We start from the raw sequence: 24,894 nt of genomic DNA, 5'->3' as shown, positions 1-24,894 counted from the left end.
AAACATAACAGCCAGCAAAACAAGGTTCCCAACACATAACCAATGAATCTCAATAAATGTTGCCACTTGGGTGAGGGAGTTGAATATTGGTGAAGACATCAGGTAGCATTACTCTTAAGTCAAAAGGAAAGGAAAACCGAAGAGCAGGTTAGTCCCTGAGAAAGTTTAAAACAGTACCAGATATTACTGGATAAATCTTGTTACAGGACACAACGTGATGTTTGCTTATAAACTGTACCCATACAGGTAGTGACAATACTGGCAAATATGGCTATACTAGAGCCATGCGCTTCTGAGATGATACAAGAAAATGGTAAGTTTCACCTTTTTTGTTTTACTCTGTGTTATAAGTACACTTGTAATTTATAATTTCAAAGCACAATTATACATTAGATTTTGTGGACAGTTCGTAGGATGCTAAATTAAATGCTTTAACCATGTGTATCTTAATACTGTAGTAATTCCTGAGTAGTATAGATTTGCCTTCAAAATATATTATTAGTTGATGCTGAGGAATAAGAATGGAAGTTAGGCAGAATATTTTAACTTGAAGTATAATAAACTTGAAGAAGAAAACATCAGGGATATCTCCTTGGAGCACCCAATTTGAATGGGGCTCACAAGGTAATTAGTTGGCATTGAAACTGGTCAACATCAACATAGCACTTCAATGAAGAGAAAGTAAGATATGATGTAAAATGGATTGCTGATTTATTATCTTAAAAAAGATGTAAAGTATTTTAAATCAAAATGGATAAAGGAATTTCACAGAAACATGCAATATTCGACAGCCCAAAATTTTGGACATGTTTTCAGCTGTTAATATGTCAAAAATACCTGTTGAGGCAAGTGACCAATTCCTGTTTCATTCCAAATATTAATATCATACTATTGTGTATATACTGCCATAAGCTATCACTAAGTCAGCTAGTTATCATGGAATCTCATGGACAAATATTGAAACAATTAACTTTATTGCATGGAGCAACAGTAATAATTGTATTATTAATTGAGTAAGAAAGTTAAGCCTCACAACTCAAGTTAGCGATTACCCGATTAATGGTGAAATTTTTCTATGATTCCAACTAACAGCATCTTTCTCTGGATGGCCAGGGTCCAATCCTTGTCCAGTGTGGTTCTCTAGTATTCTGCTATTGAAGAATCCTGAAATTGAATTCTAGTAGGACTTTTGTCATGTGAAGTTTCTGATGTGACATTATCGATAATCCTTTAGATTTGTTAATTAATTAATCAACACTATTATCATCATTAATTAAACCTCCAGACTCATCAAGTCTATAGCCTTATTAGGAGTAGCTTCCCTATTCCTTGTTACATTCGGGATTAACAGTCTCTTCAAAACATACTTTTCTGCAATCAGCTCTTCACCTCAGGGCATTCCTTCTGTAGGCAATTTTAATTACTCCATGCCATGAACCAGAAAGGTTTTAAGCATTGTTACCTCCTCTGTCCCAGGAGACAGCTTGTTAATATTGCTGCAATTCCTCCTTCTCAGAGATGGTTGAGTGGCGTATTTCTTTTAATTCCTTTGTAACAGTTTCTCCTTGTCCCTTTCATCTCAGGAAAAAAAGAAAAAAAAAGTTATTGCTCACCCCTGAACAATTATTAAAGTTTTGAATTTTTTAGTATCACAATAACCCATGTACGTAAGTCCACAACATTGCATATAGCAAAACCTTAAGTTGAAGCCACAATTTGAATGTATCACTTTCAACCCTGCCCCAATTCAATTACAACAACATTCAATAATCCAAATCTTTTGTTTCCTGCCTGGACTTTTGTTTGTAAACATTTTCTATTATTTTCTATAACTCTTTTATTATTGCTTTCAACACCTCCAAAATCTTTAACAATGTATGAAATCATGCTCATGTAAACATTACCATATATGCCTGTATGACCTTTCGCCAAAGTTACCATCACAGCTCTTATTTTAACAGAGCTTCTTTCTTTTTTCATTCAATATCTAGCTCTTTTTGTACCATGTTTCACTTTACTAATTAATTTTGTTCAAGATTGAGAATCCTTTGTTGTCGTGCAATAGCAGATTTATTGATTTACTCCTCAACTACCAATGTGACAAAGAAAGCCTTCATCCTGAAACAATTAGAAGCCAAAATGACGGCACTTTCTGCAAGATTGTGCCTACTGGAGCCCCCAGTATTGACCAAGCAGAGCAGGGCTAGCAGTGGAATGTCTTATTTTATGGGATCAGTTGGTGTCTAATCAGATATGGGAATGTCTTTGATAACTGGATATCTGAAAATTATCCTATGAAATTCTTCAGCAACCTTTTTACAATGGAGAGAACACAGATTTGTTTTTATTTTAATCTCCATTCTTTCAACTCATTCCAAGCTTGAATGCTCCCTTTTCTGTCCCTTATCTATACCCTTCTGGAAGCTGGAAACCTCATTTTTCTCAACACCATCTGACTGACTGTAGATCCAAAACCTATTGAAGACATGACCATTTACTGCTGCAATATCAATGGGGTTTTTCTATCACATCTCATTTTCCTGGACAAGAGATAATAAATAAAAGCTTAACATTCAACAGTTTTTGTCACCTCCAAGTTTATTCTCTTCATTAAATTGCAAGATGTCTTGATTGTTTTTGTTGGCACGTTCAAACAGAATGGACTATCCATTAGGGTTGATCAATAAATGTTTTAAAATTGTGAATGCAATGAATGGCTAAATTACATTCCAAACACTTGAATACAGATACACATGCTAGGACATTGTCCCACTTTTGTATTGACGTAGGTGACCAGTATAATTAGTCAAATTCCACATTCTGCTGCAAAATGCTGAAATAGATGTACCTTCCCCAGTACTGAGTCATAAAAGGCCAGTTGCAAAAATCAAGTTTCTGGTTAGATCTTGCTGATTTGAAGTATTTTGTCAGATAGATATAATGATGTTAAAATAAAAACGCTTTGATAGTATCAGCTCTGCATCTATTATTTTAACATGTCACGTTAATGATAATGGTTTGCCTTTATCACTCATATCCTTGCCTTTATTGTAATCCTGATGTAACTGGAGCTTTCTTCTACATAGAAGATATTTGAGCTGATGGAATGTAGTGCATGAGCCCACAATTTGTATTGAAAATGATTGTAAATGGTATGATATTTTAACAGTCACATCTACTACCTGTTGATTACATGAATGGTAACAAATTGCATTATGGAAAGAGAAACTGTTATCCAAATTTAGCCACTGAGGTAGTAACAGCAATGGCCTTATGGTGGCAGAATGCCAATAAACATCACCAGAGCCAAGGATGGTATCAATGTATTAGTAAGTTCATGAATATGATTCAAATGTTAACGAACCAATGGAAGTGACTAAAAAATCTATTATTCAACTGCCTCTGATCGAAAGTAATTAGAACTGACAAATCCTTATGAATAAAAAAAAACCTTTTATATTTGAAAATTCAAACTTAAAAAATTCATACGAAAATTAAATGCAATTATTTCAAGATTTTTTTCCTGATATAAAACAAAGTGAATTAGATTTAGACAAAAGTGCCCGTCTCTGTCAGATTAGGTTTGGCTCAGCATACACTCGGTTTCACTTGCATGCATGACATCTAGTCATTTCTTCTGTGCAATGAATTTGTTTTGCCTGACCTTTCCGCATAAAGCCATGTTGTTCATAAGATTTTCTGTGCAGTTGTGACTGTCAGTTCTTGTCTTACAATCACTGCAAGTACAGCGGTATCTCCTAGAATTTCTGTTATTTGTGTTCTAGCACCTCTTTATGCTCAATTTTCCTTTTCCTTTGCAAAATAAAATGAAACAGAATTGATGATGCAAACACTTTCTTGACAAAGAAATGGCACTGAAGAGGCAAAGACTAGCCCATCAACCTCATAACCTCGTTTACTCAAAAGAATCCTCTCGTATTGTTTTGGCTCCTTTGTTTGTTTGAGGATCCCTTGACATCCATAGCTGGTCATAAATGGTCCTTGGTTTCACTCAAATCTATGCATTCCTCTATAATTAGCCAGATCCTGGAAACATAGCGAAGTACAAGACTGAAAAAAAATTTTGTTGTGCAGTTAGTTAATCTCAAAAAGCAATGCTATTTATGAAATAACTCATCTAGTCACCCTTTATTTACACATTGAAAGTCCTTGACAGAGATGCAGCTATTTCAGAGCCAGCTCTGAGTGAACAGAACCTCTGACACTCCTGTTTCTACCTTTCAGCCAGGCCTCCCTGATCGAACCAGGTTAACAGCCCCAATCCGGGAACTCATATTCTATGAGGCCCACCTGGCTGAGTTCTTTACAATCTCTACAATTTCTTCATTTCAAATATCAATTCAATCTCAAGTTTTTCCACATTATTTGACTTTGTTGTCTTTTTAAATTAGCTTTCATATAAACACGTTGAATCTTAGCTGTCTATACATCTTCCTTCTTCAGCACTTGAGGTTAAACAAAAATGTATCATTATCTGTGGCCATTTATCATTCAAATGTTTTATTCTACTCCCAAGATAGTCTTGATTTCAAGACCATTTTACTACCAAGGACAACTTCTTTTTTGCAGAGGTTGGGCTGAACATTGATCCCAATTTGGTTCGTAATTAGCCTACCAGTTTTTTTTTCTGTTGCTCCTCCTTGAGTCTTTTTTTTCCTCCCTATGCTTTTCTTATTTCCTTACAGAGCTCTAAGCAGGGCCTATATTTGAAACATTAACCTGTCCTTTTACTCCTTTGTTATTCTGATTGACATTCAGTGCCATAGAGTTTTGTTTCCCTTGTTAAGTTCTTTTCTTTGTCTCAATGCCTCTTTTGTCCCTCCCTTTATTCAAAATATTACTGCCTGTTCACTCCCAGTTATTTTTATCAAAATGGTTACCAAAGCTACTTTGCAAACTTCTTACTTTAACACAGGTCAGTCATGTTTATATTTGTGAGCATTATAATATCTATTTGTGCCTCAGGCAAGCTATAGAGGGCTCTGGGTGTTTTTGTTTTGATTTCTTAAAATCTGAGCTTTATTACATACGGGGGAAAAAGAAACAGTACTAAGAATATGGATACAAATGAAATATTTATTTCACTGTGGTTAAAATTGCCCTTTATGGTATTTCAATGAATATCCATTTAAAAACAAAAATTGATGTTTGCAAAATAATTGAGATGGATATCTTTACAAACGTATTTGATATATTTGTTGCCTGTATATTTTGTACCCATTTGTGGTTGTAGTTGGTTGCTCATATAAAATGGAAAATTTCCCTAGATAACAGTAGCGATTACAAAATGGCATTATTTTTCGAAGCAAAGACAGCAATTGCTGGAAAATATCTGCAGATCCAGCAGCATCTGTGGAGAAAATTAAGAGTTAATATTCAAGTCCTTTGACCTTTCTTCAGGACCCAAAATATTATCTCTGATTTTTCCGCACAGATGCTGCCAGACTTGCTGAATGTTTCCAGCAATTACTGTTTTTGTTTCTGATATCCAATGTGTGCAGTTCTTTTGGGTTTTTTTGTTCTCTACAGTATTGTATCCTGAGCTCATACTATTATTACAAATCTTTCTACCTTTATTCCTATGTTTTTAAAACAAGTCAATACAAAAGTGTAATATGCTTCAAAAGAACAAAGCTAAAAAAAAGCTAGACAGCCGCTGAAACTCACTTTTGTGTCTTTCTGTCTTGAGTGCATTTCTGATTTATAACAAAATGTTATTAGCTTACAGTATATTTTGGCTACAGCTTTCAGTCTCACCATTGCTAATGGTAAGTTGTATGCTTGTTCCTTGACATACAGATCAATGGAATTAGCTGTGTCACGGAATAGGCATTATGATACCACACTCAGCAATTTGTACTCGGGGTTCCATGGAAATCAAATGGCTGGAATATCAACTTTGGTCCCTGCAGTAATAGTTTCCTCTTCATAGTAGCCATTATGGTACGTGGAGGGGCCCTCAGTTGACTATCCCCTCAGAATGCTGATGATTCTTTTACTATACTCTTACCACAGCATTCCATGTCTGTTTTGTTTAGAAGGCATGAAAAGCAAGATTATTTAAGTTCTTATGAAAAGTAGACCAATGCTAAACCACAATACCAACAGTATGTTTAAAACATGTGGTTGTTTATTTTTTAAGGTATAGAGCTTTTACTGGAGTTTCTCCACGAGAAAATTTCACCAGGGATTTCAGCAGAAGGTGCAGCATTGGAAAGAGTATTACAAAAGTCTGCTGTTACACTCGCTCGTCTAAGCAGACAACCAGACATAACCAACATTGCCACAAGTCTTAACTGTAAGAACAACGTGCATTGAAGCATAAGATTTTTTTTCTGTTTGTTGGTCCCATATCGATATTAAAATTCAGTGGATAGTGCTTTATGTAATCCGTATACTTAGCTAGTTATTCTTATAACTGCAACTGAGAGGACAAAGTTAACCAACTCTGACATGCCTAATTATTTAAGTGTATATTTAGTATTGCATTCAGCTAGAGAGAATGTGGTCAAAAGTGGTCTGTATTAACTTGCTGAGCTTACTCTGGTACTAATGTTTGTCTAAGTATTTTTGACAAGCCAGGGGACTATCTCACTTGGGGTATTATTAGCTCTTGACCACTAATGTGTAACTCTTGCTTGAAAGTGTTGTTCTGTAGAAAAAGATTGGAATCAAGAGGGGACTCCAATGTATTGACTTTCATGGTTCAACAATTTGTCACATTTCAGTTTCTGAACTTGGACATGGAAAATGGCCACTTGAGTTTTAAATTTTAATCTTAGTAGGATGGGTTTGCCAATCCCTGTAGGATGATATAAAAGAAGAGTCAACCCCTTGAAAACAGGAGGGGCAAAGAAAGAAAAAAGAGGATGTAAATATGATGATATGTGCCTGTAAAAGGGATTTGTTCCGTTCTGTTTCTCTCAAAGAGTGATATTGTCAAACTGGTGTTGAGGTGTCTGCTCCATGAGAGCAGAATAGATAGCTTCGAGTTTTTATTTAAATTAGAGGAAGGAAGCATGAGTGGGTGCAGTCAGGCTCACACAAATCCAGGGTTTTAGTTTTGCTTTCAATGGTTATAGTTGGGGTTTCTGGAGTTGAAGCTGCCAGATAAAGCTCTCTCTCCGCTGCTGCTGCTGCAAGAAGTTTGTGTTCACTCCTGGGTGCTAGACTTATTCTTTCACGTTTTTTCCTTTGTTCTGGACTGGAGGAGATTGCAAGTGAGGGAAAGCCGTTTTATGGAATTTGACTTCACCAAAGGTGTGTTTATGTGTTGCTGCTGAATTGGAAACATTGATGAGTTGTAGCTAAATAACATATTAAAGTAAGTCTTTTGATATAATTTTTCGCTTGTTTGTATTTTAGCTCTAATGTTTAAATAAAGTGTGTTTTGATTAAAGCCTAGTTGTGTGACCAATCGAAACACATCTGGAACTTAGCGCCTTACATTTGCCTTTAAATAAGCTAAAAGTTAGGTTCTAGGCTATCTCCTTGATACATTTTTGAGGGGATCGGTCTGGCCCAAAAAAGTAAAAATGTTTTACAGTATTTACAAACTTGCTCAAAAACATAGGTGTGAAATGTACAGAAAATGTGAGAATTAGAAAGATCTAAATTTTTGTACTTTTTGTCTTTTATGAGTATTTACACAGTTCCTGACATACCATGGTTTTCTATTAATCTGATATGTAGGTATTCCTCGTCTGATTGAGCTCTGTCGATTCCCCTCAGAGCGGAATAACAGTGATTCAGTGTTAGTTGCGTGCCTGGTGAGTGATCAATTTAGTCTCACTGATACTGACTTTGATAATTCATGACTTTGTCTTCTATTAATGATCAGCAGTAAAACTTTAAGCATTATTTACAAAATTTGTTCTAATTCTTAAAAATTTCTGACTCACCTAAACATAAGAAATAGGAGTAGGCCATTCAGCCCATCAGCCTGATACACCTTTCATTTGGATCATGGCTGATGTTCTACCTCAACACTATTTTTCCTCACTATTCCCATATCTCATCTTATCCTTAATATCTACAAATCTATCGATCATTGGCTTGGTTATCCTTGAAAATATTCTCATTCTGATTTCTTTGTTCTTCACAGAACATTTTTGGAAGTACAAACTTTAGTTGACTTGAAGTTTAATTTTCTCATAGATGAACGAACAATGTTGAGTTTACTTGAAGCAGAAAGCAAAAGTAATGTTCTGAAATAAACTCTGGAATAATATATGTGATGCAGTTTTGATGTTGCAGTATATAGTTTATTTTTTACCTGATTTTTCTTCTATCCAAATGTAGAAAGGAGAAAAGCAAATTACGATTAAAACCCCTACCAGTTGCACAGTATCATCTAACCTTTATTTTTAAATTAATCGCAAGATCTGTAGAAGGGAAAGTGGAATTGCTCACGTTTTCAGATGCAGGGGTCATGATTTGTGATTAGCCCATGTCCAGCCCTGTTGAGACAGCAGATCGGTTTTATTCTGCCTCCTCATTTGAATGATTGTAATGTCAAGCTGAACATGAGTCATGTGGCGAGATAGTTCAAAGCTCGCACTGGAGTAGGGTTAGAATGAGTTTCAACAAGCCTATATCTTTAAAGTCAACCTGTCCCTCTTAAGGGAGGAGCTGAAATCGGTGTAAAGAAACGAATGCAGACTGTCTATGCAGAAATTGATTGCAAGGAGAAATACTCAAAACAGTGCAACAATCAAGACAAAAGTTCCCTTGTTTTTAAATGCAGTGCTGGAGTATTAGTGGACTAGATCAACAGGAGGAGGAAGCTAATGTTTATGCTAGTAACTAAGAGGTACTCACAGCAAGTTAGTGAAAAAAACAGGAACAATTGGGTATGGAGAAAGGTTCTCAGGGTGAGAGTCTGGGAACCTATTTCTCATGCTCAAAGAAGTTTTATTACGTCATGTGGATGGCCAAGATGGTGAATGCATTTTAAAACGAAATATCCTGCTTTCTGCGTGCAACCCAAGCACTCATCCAGAAGCAGTCCTGAGCACCCATGTCTAACATTCAGTATTCCACCTCACTTTCACACATCTTCCCATGCTGCCAAGCTCACTCCCTGCTTCCACATAAGACCAACTATTCATCTATGACAGGCAAATCATGTAACAATAATAACTTACATCTTCATTTTCTTTTGGAGCACAAGATGGCCCATATTAGGAGGAAAAAGAGCAAACTTTGTAGGGCACAGACATGCAGCATCACCTGACCCCTCAGAATGAGAAAGCGCTCTGTACTGCATGAATGACTGGAACAGACTGAAATACGATTACAGGAATATTCAAATTCTAGTATGTTCCTCCTTCCTGCTCCTTCTCAAATCCAAAGTCATCCTCATCCTGCTATCTTGCTTGAACTGCTATCTAGAAATGTCTCTGGTAGAAGATAAAGACTAGGGAAAATCAGAGATCCAGGCTAAACATTTTGGCATGCAGGCATTTCTGTCAATGGGCTTCTCAGAAATGTCAGGTTGGACATGGGAGCAAGTGCCACAATATTATCAGGTAGTTAAATTGCTTGACAAAACACTGCTTACAGCTGACAGAACTGACAAATGGTCACTTAAAATTAAATTCTGCCATTAGATATTAAGATGACTAGATAGGGTCAAGGTCAAACAAAATGTTAAACTTAAAGAAACCCCAACTATAATAAAGAAAATCATAACAAACAAGAATGAATCTCCAGACAACACAATTAAGAAAGTGAACAGAATAGTTTCACCAATAATTTCATCGCTTGGGGACGGAGAAATCCTAAAGCATTTAAGAATTGAATTTATGTGTTTGTTTACTACAACATAATGACAACATTCCATTGACACAAACCAGATAGGCAGTTATCCCCATCCATTCTCTTCCACTTCAGGTTTGAAGGGATCCACATGCATAAAATAGGACTAATATCTGCACTAAAGCAATGTCTTTTCTTTATACTTAACTACTGTTTTATAATCTCTTCAGTAATTTGACAAGAAACATAATATCAAGACAGCAAACTGCAGGCTGCCATTTATGAATTTTCCAAGTCACTGGAAGTACTTGAACCTGTCCATTTGGATGATTAAACCAAAGAACAAGCAGCAAGGAAACTACTACAGCCATTAGTTGTGGGACAAGGAAACTATTTCAGTGGTCAGCAAGAATTGTGGAAGTAAATCAAGCAAACCAAATCAGTGGGAAGAGAATTATGCAAAGTATAATATTCAATTGTTTGGTGTTTAATTGTGTATTTGACTGCCCTCTGTAGTCAAGCCTGTAGAAAAAAAACTGTGTAAAAAATCTTATCTTGCATATCTCCCTATTTCGCCTCTCACCTAAACCTATGTCTCTTAGTACTTCAGCCCAGGGAAACAGACTCTGACTAACCATGCTCTCCCTGCCTCTTAATTTTATATACTTCTATCTAATTGCCCTCAGTCTCTGACACTCAAGTGAAAACAATCCAAGTTTGTTCAACCTCTCCTTATAGCTAATACACTCCAATCCAGGCAACGTCCTGGTAAATCTCTTCTGCACCCTCTCATAAGAGTCCTGCAAGTAACTGTATACATTGCTGGAATTTGACTTCCCAAAATACATCATCTCGCTTGTCTATTTTAAATTCCATTTTCCATTTCTCTGCCCAACTTTCCAATTGATCTATATCCTGCTTTGTGCTTTGATAAACTTCCTAACTATCCACAGTTCCACCAATTTTCATGTCATCTCCAAGCTTACTAATAAGATGACCTACATTTTCATCCAAACCATTTACATATTTTACAAATGACAGAGGTCCCAGCATTGAACCTTGCAGAAGATATCTGGTCACAGACCTCTAGTCAGAAAAACACCCCTCCATAGCCTCCAATATCCTCTGTCTCCTATGACCAAATCAATTTTGTATCTAATTTGCCAACTTATCATGGCTCCCATATGACTTAATCTTCTGAACCACCTTGTCAAGTGCTTTAGTAAAGTTCATGTAGATAACATCCGCTGCCCTACCCTCTTCAATTTCTTCATCATATCTTTAAAAAACTCAATCAAGTTTGTGCGACAAGACCCACCTAGCATAACGCCATTCACCCTATCCCTAATAAGTCAACACTGTGCTCCTCCTCCCAGCTTACAAGCAGACATTGAAGCTTGAGGACCCACTACAGAAAGTGGTGTAGTGTTGGCCAGAGGCAATGGAAGAGTCAATAGACTGGGCCATATTCAAGAACTCAGCAGCCAACTTAGACTAGTATGCAGCTACTGCTACAGACTTCATTAGTAAATGTGTAGAAGACAATGTGCCGAAGAAGTTATTCCGAATGTTCCCAACTGGAAACCATAGATGAACTGGAAGATCCATTCCTTATTAAAGTCCAGGTCTGAGGCGTACAAGTAAGGTGATCCTGACCTACACAGGAAATCCATTAGAGTTGCCCAGAAGCAATAACAAACTAAACTTGAAACCCAGACTAACCACATGGGCACCCTTCGTTTGCGGCAAGGCTTACATGATATAATGGGTTACAAAGCGAAAGTCGAACTGAATCATGGGTAACAGTACACCTATATCTGACAAGCTCAATGCATTCTACGCTGTCTTTGAATGGAAGATCAATGTGACAATATCACCTATTCCATTAACCTCAAATAACCTGTACTCATGGTCACTGCCACAGACACTAGAGTGGCCTTCTTGATTGTGATCCCACAGAAAGTGACCGACTCAAATTGGTTGTGCACAAGATCCTGCATGGACCAGCTGGCAAGAGTATTTGCAGACATCTTTAACCTCTCCTTACTATGATCTGAGTTCCCCATCTGCTTCAGGAAGACCACCATCAACCCAGTGTCAAAACAAAATCATGCAGTGTACCTCAATGACTACCACACAGTGGCTCTGACTTCCATAATAATGAAGTGCTTTGAGAGGTTAGTCATGGTTCATATCAATCCAGCCTACCAAATTGCCTTGATCCTTTGCAATTCACCTACTGGTACAACAGATCCACAATAGAAGCCATCTCCCTGTCCCTATACGCATCCCTGGAACATCTGGATAACAAGACTCCTACTTATTGGCTACCATTCCACCTTCAACACCATAATTCCAAACAAACTCATCACAAAACTCCGAGAGCCAGGTCTTGGCTCCCTCCTCTGTAACTGGACCCTTGGCTCCCATAGATCGCAATCAGTAAGAATAAGTGACAACACCCCCTCTGACATAATCTTCGACACCAGTGCCCTGCAAGGCTGTGTACTCAGCCCCCACTATACTCCTTATACACTGAGGATTGTGTGACCAAATTCTGCCCCAACTCCTTTTACAAGTTTGCTGACAACACTACTGTTGCAGGCAGATCTCAAGCAATGACAAGACAGAGTACAGGAAAGAGGTTAAGTGCTAAGCAACATGGTGTAAAGACAACAATCTCTCCATCAACGTAAGCAAAATGAAGGAGCTGGTCATTGACCGAAGGAAGCATGGTGAAGGGAACGCACCTGTCTGCATCAATAATATTGATGCAGCATTTTTAATTTAATGTTGCTCTCTTTGCACCTCCTCTACAGCCATAACATTTTATTTTTTACTTTGTTCTCTTATCTTAATGCACTTTGAATGATATGATCTGCCTTTTCTGCACATGAAGCAAAACTTTTCACTGTACCTCGGTATTTGTGAAAATAATAAATTAAATCAAATCAAGTCTATTCTTTTCCAAATGCACAGAAAACCTCTTCATAAGAATCTTCTCCAATAATTTCCCAACCAGTGATGGCTCAATGGGTCGATAATTTCCTGCATTTGTCCTTCTTAAACAGAGGAACAACATTGGTTATTCACGCTTCTTCTGGCACTTTCCCTTTGGCCAAAGAGGATACAACGATCTTTATCAAGGCCCCAGCAATCTCCTCCCTTACCTCAACAACTGACTGGACGGCTGACTACTGATCGTGCAGATTCCTGACTGACAATCCTCTGACCAGCATGCATTGGACTTGAATATGGCCCTGTAGTGACTGGAACCAGGTCGACCTCATTGACTATGAGGTCCTTGATTTGTGTTGTTAACCTGCGCCAATCAGCAGGCCCTGGATGACCAATATTAACAGAGGATTTAGAATCTCCTCAGTTCAGGTACTGACTCCAAGCTGGCTGGCCACAGCCAGTGTACTGTGCAGAAATAAATGAAGGTAAAAATTACACAACACCAGTCCAACAGGCTTACTTGGAAGCGCTAGCTTTCCGACCGTTGCTCCTTCCTCGGGTGGTTGTAGAGCATAAGACCCAGAATTTATAACTAAAGATTACAGTGTCATGCAACTGAAATGAGATATTGAACAAACCAGCCTGCAGCCTTCTCCGACAGACCACAGAGAACATTTTACAAGGGCTACCCCAGGTTGCTGTTTATCTGGATTACGTACTAATAACAGGGAAGACCAATAAAGAGAGCACTTTGGAGAATTTGGACAGTACTTAAACATTTCTCCCAGGTGGGTGTACATCTTAGATGGGAAAAATGTATGATCCAGGCATCCCAAGTGATCAGCTTGGGTTACAGAGTAGGTAAAACTGGGTTCTGGCACCAAACTACGCCTCAAATTAAATTGTCCTCTACTTCGAGGAGGCAAGTGGCTGTCATTATTGTTCCTGCTGCTGTCTTACTTCCCCCCACATCTGGAAGTATCAAATTTAATCTGATGTGGAGTCTTCTCCCCATCAACAACTCTGCTAGAGCTATTCCTGTTGTTGTGTGTAGGGTGGTCCTATCATCGAACAGGAACCTCGCTGGAAAAGGATGGGGGTTAGAGGAAGGATGTAGCGATTGGAACCAGATGGACCTCATTGACTCTGAGATGCTTCATTGATATTAACCTTGCCAATTAGCAGGCCATTATCAACAGGCGATTTAGTATCTCCTCCATTCAGGGCATTGACTCTGAGCTGGCTGACCACAGCCAGTGCACTGTGCACAAGTAAATAATGCGGTGACTTGGTGATACAATACCAGCCTCTGTGCAGTTATTTCAGGCCCACTCCCTGGACCTGTGATTTAAACCTCTGACTGCCTCAAATACATGACGGTGCCTCAGCCCTGGACTGAGTGGACACAGACCTTAACTTATCGTACTGGGATCCCCTGACTTAATGCAGTCTTCACCATGGATATCCAATCCCTCGACAACTCCATCAGCTATGATCAGGGCATCCAAGCCCTCCGTTTCTTCCTCTCCCAACAGTACCCTTCCACCGACACTCTCATTCGTTTTGGCTAAACTTGTCCTCACCCTTAACAATTTTTCCTTCGAATCCTCCCACTTCCTCCAGACCAAAGGGGTAGCAATGGGCACCTATGTGGGGCCCAGCTATGCCTGTCTCTTTTTTGGCTACATAGAATAGTCCATCTTCCATAGTTAGGGGAGAAAGTGAGGTCTGCAGATGCTGGAGATCAGAGATGGAAATGTGTTGCTAGAAAAGCGCAGCAGGTCAGGCAGCATCTAGGGAACAGGAGAATCGACGTTTCGGGCATTAGCCCTTCTTCAGGAATGGCTAATGCCCGAAACGTCGATTCTCCTGTTCCCTAGATGCTGCCTGATCTGCTGCGCTTTTCCAGCAACACATTTCCATCTCATCTTCCATAGTTACACTGGCACCACTCCCCACCTCTTCCTCCGCTACAGTAATGAACTGCATTGGCGCCACCTCGTGCTCCCACGAGGAGGTTGAGCAATTCATCAACTTCACCAACACATTCCACCCCGATCTTAAATTTACCTGGACCATCTCTGACACCTCACTCCCTTTCCTGGACCTCTCCATCTCCATTAATGACGACCGACTTGCCTCTGACATCTTTTACAAACCCACCGACTCCCACAGCTACCTGGATTATACCTCTTCCCACCCTACCTCCTGCAAAAATGCCATTCCGTATTCCCAATTCCTCCGCCTCTGCCGTATCTGCTCCCAGGAGGACCAGTTCCACCACAGAACACACCAGATGGCCTCCTCCTTTAGAAACCGAAATTTTCCTTCCCACGTGGTTAAAGATGCCCTCCAACACATCTCATTCACATCCCACCCCTCCAACCGTAACAAAGACAGACCCCTCCCCGGTGCTCACCTTCCACCCTACCAACCTTTGCATAAACCACATCATCCGACGACATTTCTGTCACCTCCAAACAGACCCTACCACCAGGGATATATTTCCGTCCCCACCCATTTCAGCTTTTCACAAAGACCGTTCCCTCCGTGACTACCTGGTCAGGTCCATGTCCCCAACAACACACCCTCCCTTCCTGGCACCCTCCCCTGCCAGCGCAGAAATTGCAAAACCTGCGCCCACACCTCCTACCTCACCTCCATCCAAGGCCCCAAAGGAGCCTTCCACATCCATCAAAGTTTTACCTGCACATCCACCAATATCATTTATTGTACACGTTGTTCCTGATGCGGTCTCCTCTACATTGGGGAGACTGGACGCCTCCTCACAGAGCGCTTTGGGGAACATCTCTGAGACACCCGCACCAATCAACCACACCGCCCTGTGGCCCAACATTTTAACTCCCCCTTCCACTCTGCTGAGGACATGGAGGTCCTGGGCCTCCTTCACCGCTGCTCCCTCACCACCCGACGCTGGAGGAAGAACGCCTCATCTTCCGCCTCGGAACACTTCAACCCCAGGGCATCAATGTGGATTTCACCAGTTTCCTCATTTCCCCTTCCCCCACCTCACCCCAGCTCCAGCCTTCCAGCTCAGCATTGCCCTCATGACCTGTCCTACCTGCCTATCTTCCTTTCCACCTATCCACTCTGCCCTCCTCTCTGACCTATCACCTTCATCCCCACCCCCATTCACCCAGTGTACTCTTTGCTACCTTCCCCCACACTCCTCTCTGACCTGTCATCTCTATCCCTACCCCCATTCATCTATTGTACTCTATGCTACTTTCTGCCCACCCCCACCCCCCTCTCATTTATCTCTCCACTCTGCTGGCGCCCTGTCTCTATTCCTGATGAAGGTCTTTTGTCTGAAACATCTATTTTCCTGCTCCTCGGATGCTGCCTGACCTGCTGTGCTTTTCCAGCACCACTCTAATCTAGACTCTGGTTTACAGCATCTGCAGTCCTTGTTTTTACCTTAATGCAGTCCTGGTTGACTTTACTAAGAGCTAGTCCTCTTTGATCATGAGAGATGGCCATTTGATTGATGGGCAAACAGTGGGATTACTGCCTAGGCTGCTGGCCCATAGTGCAGGTGTGAGATTGACAATGCTGGCCTATCCTTGACTACTGGCAACAATTCAAGCTGCTTTGCTTTGAGTCTGAACTGAACAGCAAGACTAAACACAAGTACAGTGTGAATTTAAGATCTGGCTGAGGGTAAAAAAAATGCAAAAACTGAAAGTAGGGATTCAATGAGCATTCAGTTAGTGCAAACTGACTGTGCAACCGAAGAAAGCAAATGAGCAGCTTGATCCAATCTCTGAGCTGGATGCCTGTGCCTGTCTGTAAAGTGTTCTCACAGCAGCATTACAATGAAAGTTGCCAATGTGCTCCAACATACAGCATTTACAGTGTAGAAGCATATGGTATGTCGATCAGAGATATGTCATGATGATGTGATTAGGCTTGGTAGGTGTCAGGTGCCAATGTCAGTGAAGGTGGAGTTTGTGTCGGCACTGATCATGGAGTGTACCCTGAGATGTTGCTAGCTCCTACCCAAGATGGAGGTCTGACAGAGCAGTTTCTAAAACGTTGCTTTGGTGGGTTAGCAGCTTCATAAAGAATGAAGACAGTGGGTATAGCAGATGGAGTTTAATGCAGTAAGTATGAAGTCATGTGCTTTAATCAGAAGAATTAAAAAGCAGATTATTAGTTAAGTGGAGAGAAACGCCACAAAAGTATAACACAGAGAGATGTGGGATATTCCTGTGCATGAACACAAAAAGTCAGCATGGACTTGCAATCAGTAATTATGAAATCAAATGGATTTATTACTAGGGGATTGGAGTTTAAAAATAGGGAAGTTGTTTCAGCATCCAGCATGTTGGTGGGGCTGCACATGGAGTGCTGTGTACAGATTCAGCCCCTGTATTTAAGAAATAATATATTGGCATTGAAGGCAATTCAAATAGATTCACTGGGCTCAGTCCTGGGATTCAGCGGTTGACTCATCAAGAATGGCTAAATAGGTTAGGCCTTTATTCATTCTCCATCATCTCTCAGACCATCCACAACTTCTTCATCTCAGGGAAGCTCCCATCCACAACCTCTAATCTCATAGACCCGGAACCCCACACCGCCAATTCTACCTCTTACCCAAAATCCACAAACCTGACTGCCCCGTTTGACCCATCGTCTCTGCCTACTCCAGCCCCACTGCAGTTATCTCCTCATATCTCAATTTTGTCCTGTCCTCCTTGGTCCAGGATCTCCCCACACACATTCAGGATACCTTCCACACCTTCTACACCCTCCACTCCCCCCATGATTTTCATTTCCCTGGCCCCCAACACCTTATCTTCACCATGGGCATTCAGTCCCTGTACAACTTCCATCTGCCATGGCGAAGTCCTCCAAGCCCTCCATTTCTTCCTTGCATACTAAATCAGTCCCCCTCCACCGACGCACTCATTCGATTGGCTGAACTGGTCTTCACCCTCAACAACTTCTCCTTCAGACCAAATGTATAGTTATGGGCACCCACATGGGCCCAGCTAAGCCTGCCTCTTTGCTGGATATTTGGAACAGTTCATTTTCCGCAGTTATACTGGTACCATCCCCTACCTCTTCTTCCACTACATTAATGACTGTATCAGTGCCACCTCATGCTCCCACAAGGAAGTTGAACAGTTCACTAACCCCACCAACTTCTTCCACCCTGACCTAAGGTCACCTGGACCATCTTGTATGCCTCCCTCCCCTTCCTGGAGCTCTCCATCTCAGTTTCCAGTGACCGAATCAACACAGACATCTATTTCAAACCCACCAACTGCCACAGCTACCTGGACTACACCTCCTCCTTCCACACCACACCACCCCCTCCCCTCCCCCCTCCAATAAAAACACTATCCCTTACTCTCAATTCCTCCTCCTCCGCAGTATCCGCTCCCAGGAGGAGCAATTCCACTCCTAGACATCCCACATGGCCTCCTAGTTAAGGACCGCAATTTCCCCCCTCATGTGGTCAACAATGCCCTCCAGCCCATCTCCTCCACTTCCCGTACCTCCACCCTTGAACCCCAACCCTCCAACCGCAACAAGGACAGAGTCTCCCGGTCCTCACCTTCCACCTCATCAGATACATTGCGCCATTCTCTGACATTTCCTCCATCTACAGTCAGACTCTAACACTAGAGATATATTTCCCTCCACACCTCTATCCGCATTCTGCAGTGACCATTTCCTCCAGACTCTCTCATTAGGTCCATGCCCCCCACCAACCCATCCTCCACACCTGGCAGCTTCCCTTGACACTAAACAAGGTGTAAAACCTGTGCCCACACCTCTACCCTCACCTCCATCCAAGGCTCCAAAGGATCCTTCCACACCTGGCAGAGATTTCCAGGCTGTTGCAGCTGTACAGGACATTCTTTTGGACATTTTTGGAATATTGTGAGCAGTTCTGGTCTTCCTCCTATCAGAAAGATGTTGTGAAACCTGAAAGGGTTCAGAAAATATTTACAGGGATGTTGCCAGGGTTGGAAGGTTTGAGCTTTAAGGAGAGGCTGAATAAGTTGGGGCTGTTTTCCCTGGAGTGTTGGAGGCTGAGGGGTGACCTTATAGATGTTTACAAATCATGAGGGGCATGGATGAGGTGAATAGATATGGTCTGGGTGGGGGAGTCCAGAACTAGAGGGGAAAGATGTAAAAGGGACTTAAGGGGCAACATTTTGACGCAGAGGGTGGTGTGTATATGGACAGCATGGAGGAGTAGGGTTAATTTTGGTTTGCTATAGTCAATAACTAACACAAATATAATGGCTTCCTTCTACATTGTAATATCCTACATTTCTACAGTAAAAATCAGTCATAAAATTCAAACTATTATCATAAAATATTATAAATTGAGATGGATTGATACCAAAAGCAAAACTACTAAAGGCGGACAGAATATATGCCAGAACAGACTCTACTGCCTGGAGGTGCAAGGTATAAAATCGTCCTCTTAGCAGAATTTGCATGGAGGTTGCCATTTTGAGAGTTGATTTGAAATGATTGATGAACTGCTATCACAAAAATAGTACTTAATTTTTCAGACTGGAAGTGCTAGTACATACAAGATATTTAATGCCATATATGTAGCAGTAATAGGATGCATCAGGAATTCAGATAGATACTAAGCTTAAGTGATAAATGTTGTGTAGCATGAAAGGTTTATTTCCTCTATTCTATGGGAAAAAATGACTCAGGGCTCCAATTCTTGAACAGTGCTGTATGTCGGAAAAAGCATGTGGCAGAAAGCTTCTCGGCACTCATTTTGAGGAATAACCTGAAAGTAGCTACATGGATGGTGAACATTAAAGCTACTGGCAAGCTTAGAACTACATTCAAGTATGAGTCGATGCCTCTCAAAAAAAATAAACTTGCTTAAGATTTAAAAAACTTGCATTTTGATGTAGTGCCTTTCCCAACCATAAGACTTCAAGCCAACTTTTCAAGCAGCAAACAGGTTATGTCATATAATTCTAAAGTCAGCAAATGAATGAAAGGAAAAAGAGAAGTTTCTGGAGAATTTCAGTACATCTGGTAGCATTTGTGGGGAGAAAGCAAAGTTAATGTTTCCAGTTCTGAAGAAGGGTTATTGGACTTGAAATGTTAACTCTGCTTTCTCTCCACAGATGCTGCTGGAATGGCTGAGTTTCTCAAGCTATTTCTGTTTTGTTTCAGATCGCCAGTATCTGCAGTTCTTTGTTTTATTTGAATGAATGAAAAGATTGGGGGAGGAATATTGACATAGACATGCCTAGAAATTTCCTTTCTCCTGCTAATCATTGGATCTTTAAAGGCCATTAGAACCAATAGCCAGGAAGAAAAATACATGCAAAAGAAATAAAAGCATGGGCTAGCAATGTGAAAATAGAAGTGGTGATAAATTACATGGTAAAAGTATTAAAAATACATCTCGATAAATAGATTAAGATAATATATTTAACGTAAAACAGCTGAATTAACAAACAAATGCCTCTTCACAGCAAATAAATTTATTATAAGAAGTGTTACGTTATGCACTGTCACTATGTTTTACAGGTTCTGGCCAGGCATTAGCTCTTAACTAATTCAGTTGTTATATCAATATGATGTTTTCTGATCTATGACTCTGTCTATTCTAGGCAGCATTGCGGAGACTGGCAGCTTCCTGTCCACAAAGCTTTGAGGAATCAGACTACCAGCAGCTAATTAAACCTCGGCTTGTAGACTCTTTTTTGCTCTGCTCGAATATGGAAGAAAGTTTTGTCTGAAAGTGATCTGGAAAAGTCTGAAAGACACTTGAAGTCCTGGATTTAATCACAACTGCTTCAGAAAAGTGCTACATTTTAATGCTTTCATTCATAAAACATAAAGCAAATGCTATTATAAATTTTACAAGGAAACATCAATGGAAAGTGCTGCAATGTTTCATACTGTTGAACATTCTCAAAGGATGTGCCTCCAGTCAAATCTCATTCTACCATAATCACACTGAACATTTCTGCACTAAGACATCAACAAAACTTATTTGAAATATGTGGAAAATTTTGTTTCCTTACTTCACTTCCCAGTGGACTAAAATGTAATCCATGATGACCAGAAACTGACTTTGCATTTATATGCTTGGAATGAACATTCCTTGGCTGCACTATATTCAATCAAATCATTCCCTATTAAGAGAGTGTGGATGTCCAATGTCACTATCCTTCACACATAAGGAAGATTTTGGGCCCTGAGGTAAACAAAATTATTCAGGAAAATTTACTGGGATAATTTTCAATTTCCATTGGCAGGTGGATGATTTGTTCACCCACTGAGAGGTGCTCAGGTAAAACATAAATCCTTCAACATTTCTAGTTACCTCATTCTTAGCTCATGTGTTACTCTAAGCTCTCTCTCTGTCAGACTACAGCAGTCCCAATAACAGTTTTCCTGCTTTCCTTTGAGGAATATGGGAAGAGTAGCAGTTGATTTGTTCCGTTAAATGCTCCTTTATTCAAAAAGAACATAGCTGATCTGGTTATCATCTCTGAGTCCATAGTCATGAATTTCCTTCACTATGAAAAGTCTATATAACTCAGCCTTGAATAAATTCAATGACTCAGTCTCCACTACCTTCTGGGGAAGATAATTCAATATACTAATGGCCCTTTGAGAGAAAATGTTCAATGGGCCAACTAATAACACTCTAATAGTTTTGCTGCTTCTGAGAAACACCCAACTATTTTGTGTCTCTGAGCTATTCACACTGCTTTCCAAGTTTCAGGCAATTTTGGTGAGTCTGGAGTAAACAAGACTCTTCAGGAAAAGATACTGCGATAATTTTCAACTTCCATTATTGGGTGGATGATTTACTCTGCCAGGTCTTCACCCAGGAGGCGCAGTTAAAAATTAACCCATTGTCTTCAAAACTTTATTCTTTAGAAGTTACATAATTACTGTCAACAGCTCCTTTTTTTTAGATTACTTACAGTGTGGAAACAGGCCCTTTGGAAACAAGTCCACACTGACCCTCCAAAGAGCAATCCACCCAGACCCATTCCCCTACACCTAACACTGTGGGCAATTTAGCATGGCCAAATCACCGAACTGACACATCTTTGGACTGTGGGAGGAAATCTACGCAGACAATGTGCAAACTCCACACAGACAATTACCTGAGGCGGCAATTGAACCTGGGTCTCTGCCGCTGTGAGGCAGCAGTGCTAACCACTGTGCCACCGTGCCGCCCAAGTCGGTGTGGACTAGTTTGCAGTTAAAGGAAAAAAAGTGGACCTCTTTCTGAGAGTGATTTGTCTGTTTTCCTCTGAGGCTGTGTGTCCACTTTCTCTCAGCCTCCAGCTCCTCAATGTTTGCCTGTCCTTTAAGTTTCCTAGCCCACACGGTTTTGTATCTAACTTCCATCATATTGATATTGTCTCCAAGTTAAGTCGCAATGTCATCTGGATAAGGATTTCTTTTTAATCAAAGAAAACTACAATTAGTAGGTTTATAACTCTTCAGGAACTTATTTTCAAAAATTCTGAAGATTCCACAGATCCTTTTAAGAAATGTTTCTTTCTGCACTGTTTCCCGGTCTAGGATCCTATCACATGTGACATTGCTGCTCCTTTAAAAAGATTATTCTTATTCAGGATTGGGGGAAGTGACTCAAGAGAGCTGAGAGATAAATGGGAGGGAAGTTTTTTTATGACAGAGGTCATAAAGGCAGAGGTTCTGATTCGTCCGGAAATACTTACTTGAAAAAGCTTTTAAGTTTTTTTTAAAATACTTATACAATGAAAGGGGAATGGCCAGTTCTCCCAATTCAGGGGTTTGGTTTGGTTTTAGCAAGCTGTCTGTTTGAAGCAGCTGGTCAAGGTTCTAACAGGGAACCCAAAGGAGCTGCTGGACCCAAAGAAATAGTTCCATGTTGATCCTCTCTCTCTGCAATCTCTCTCCTGTGTTTGAATTTACCTTCTTGCCAAAGGGTGTTATGGGATGTTACGGAAAACTTGAACAGTTCTTTGTTAAGTTGTGTTTTCATGTCGATTGGGTTTTCAGATAGGTTAAGTTATGCTAAATTTAGTTCTCTTTTGTTCATGCCTCATTCAGTAGTCGGTAAATAAATTGCTTGTTTTGTTCAAAGCTAAGTGTTTGGGCTAGCTGAATCACTCCTGGAATATCCACTATACACCTGCTTAAAACAATTAGGAAAGGTAGGGGCTTGAAATGTTTTGAGGGGGTCTGGCCTGGTCCATAACACGCAGTAATAACACATTTCCATGTTGAGAATTGACTGCATTTCGAATGAACAACAACTAAAAGTTTTTTAAAAAAATACACCCTTGGAAAATAAAGAACAAGTTCACATAGAATGCTTTTCCCCTATCCCTACTGAAAAAATTACATGCTGTCTCTTATCTGGTTCCTTCAGTGAGGGAATATGAATTAGTTAGTCCTTCGCTTCATATGTCGCAATGAACGATTCCAATCTGTATACTATTTGAAGGACTTCTGTTCCATAACAATGAAACTAATTTGAAAGTTTGCTGAAAATGTGCCTATAAAAGAACTCTGCAAGATCTTGGAGGTTGAAGATTTGGGGCATGGGGATAATAGTTATTTGGCAGCAGTACTAACTCAAAGGATTTATATTTTCTGGCAACCAGTATATTTTTCTATCAACAATTAGCTGAAACTGATGTGCTAGGCAAAAGTTAATGTAGCCAAAGACTTGGCAAGCAAGTACATGCTTAAATGTCAAGCTTTATTTTAGCATAGTTATTCTTGATAATAAAATGATTGAGAGTGGATCACAAAATTAAAAATTGCAGGAACTCCCTTGCAGTAAAGTTACAATCCAATATATTTGGAAATATTTACTTAAAAACCAATTCTGAAAGTGTAATTTGACCCAGAGTCTCCATGTTAACTTTGCTATGATCTCGTGAGGAAGAGTGAGTGCTTTCCTCTTTCTCAATCTGTTTGACCTCAGCAGATGTTTTGTTTAAAAAGGTTATGCTTACCAATTCAGTCAGTGTTCAACTGCTTATATTTGATTATAAAAACGCCCAAGCAGACATTTTTAAGAGAAAAAAAGTTTTATTATAATTAATCCTGTCTGAGACAAATAATAAAAACATTTTGACTTTCCTCATAGACACTTGAAATTGAACAAGTGCAAAATAGATTCCAGAGAAGGAGAATAGATTAAGTTCAGTAAAATAGATGGATTTTGCACTTTTGTGACATTGGTTTAACTTGGTGGTTCTCCTCAGTTCAGCACCAAGGTGTTTTAAAGATGTCGAAGAGTGTGGTGCTGGAAAAGCACAGCAGGTCAGGCAGCAACGGAGAAGCAGGAGTGTCGACGTTTCGAGCATAAGCTCTTCATCAAGAATGGGGGTGGGGTGGCCCAAGGGGGCTGAGAGATAAAAGGGAGTGGGTGGGGTTGGGGGGAATGTAGCTGGGAAGGCGATAGGTAGGTGAAGGTGGGGGTGAAGGTGATAGGTGGGAAGGAAGATGGACCGGTAAGACAGTTCAAGAGGGCGGAGCTGAGTTGGAAGGTTGGATCTGGGATAAGGTGGGGGAAGAGGAAATGAGGAAACTGATTAAATCCACATTGATCCTGTGTGGTTGGAGGGTCCCAACACGGAAGATGAGGCATTCTTCCTTCAGGCACTGGGTGGCTAGAGTTTGGCAGTGGAGGAGGCCCAGGATTTGCATATCCTTAGTGGAGTGGGAGAGGAAGTTAAAGTGTTCGGCCACTGGGTGGTGGGGTTGTTTAGTGCATTTGTCCCAGAGATGATCCCTGAAATCTTTCACAAGTTGCCGTCCTGTCTCCCCAATGTAGAGGAGACCACATTGAGAGCAACAGACACAGCAGATGACATGTGTGGAAGTACAAGTAAATCTCTGTCAGATGTGGAAGGATCTTTTAGGCCCTTGGACAGAGGTAAGGAGGGTGGTGTGAGCACAGGTTTTACACCTCTTGTGGTGGCAGAGGAAGGTGCCGGGAGTGGAGAGTGGGCTGGATAGGGGTGTGGACCTAATAAGGGAGTCGCGGAGAGAATGGTGTCTATGGAATCCAGATAGGGGTGGGGAGGGAAATATATCCCTGGTGGTGGGGTCTGTTTGTAGGTGGCGGAAATGGTGGAGGATGATGTGATGTATCTGGAATTTGGT

The 24,894-nt window shown here is 40.4% G+C and overlaps 1 protein-coding gene across 2 annotated transcripts in view; it reads left to right on the top strand.

Moving 5' to 3' along the window:
* Positions 1–24,060, top strand: part of insc (INSC spindle orientation adaptor protein) — a 287,717-nt gene extending 263,657 nt beyond the window's left edge. For both annotated transcript variants that reach the window (XM_087996161.1, XM_087996159.1), the window contains 4 exons: positions 247–313; positions 6,164–6,319; positions 7,714–7,790; positions 20,373–24,060. In XM_087996161.1, coding sequence (XP_087852287.1) covers positions 247–313; positions 6,164–6,319; positions 7,714–7,790; positions 20,373–20,501 — 429 coding nt within the window. In that variant the 3' untranslated portion in view covers positions 20,502–24,060. The remainder of the gene's footprint in view (positions 1–246; positions 314–6,163; positions 6,320–7,713; positions 7,791–20,372) is intronic.
* The last annotated feature ends 834 nt before the right edge of the window (positions 24,061–24,894 follow it).

The sequence above is a fragment of the Chiloscyllium plagiosum genome, unplaced genomic scaffold (genome assembly GCF_037043375.1).
Source record: "Chiloscyllium plagiosum isolate Xiang-an unplaced genomic scaffold, Cpla_swu_hap1 HiC_scaffold_18, whole genome shotgun sequence".
NCBI classification, from domain to species: Eukaryota; Metazoa; Chordata; class Chondrichthyes; order Orectolobiformes; family Hemiscylliidae; genus Chiloscyllium; species Chiloscyllium plagiosum.
The sequence above is the reverse complement of the archived record's forward strand: the minus strand, read 5'-3'. Positions and strand labels throughout refer to the sequence as shown.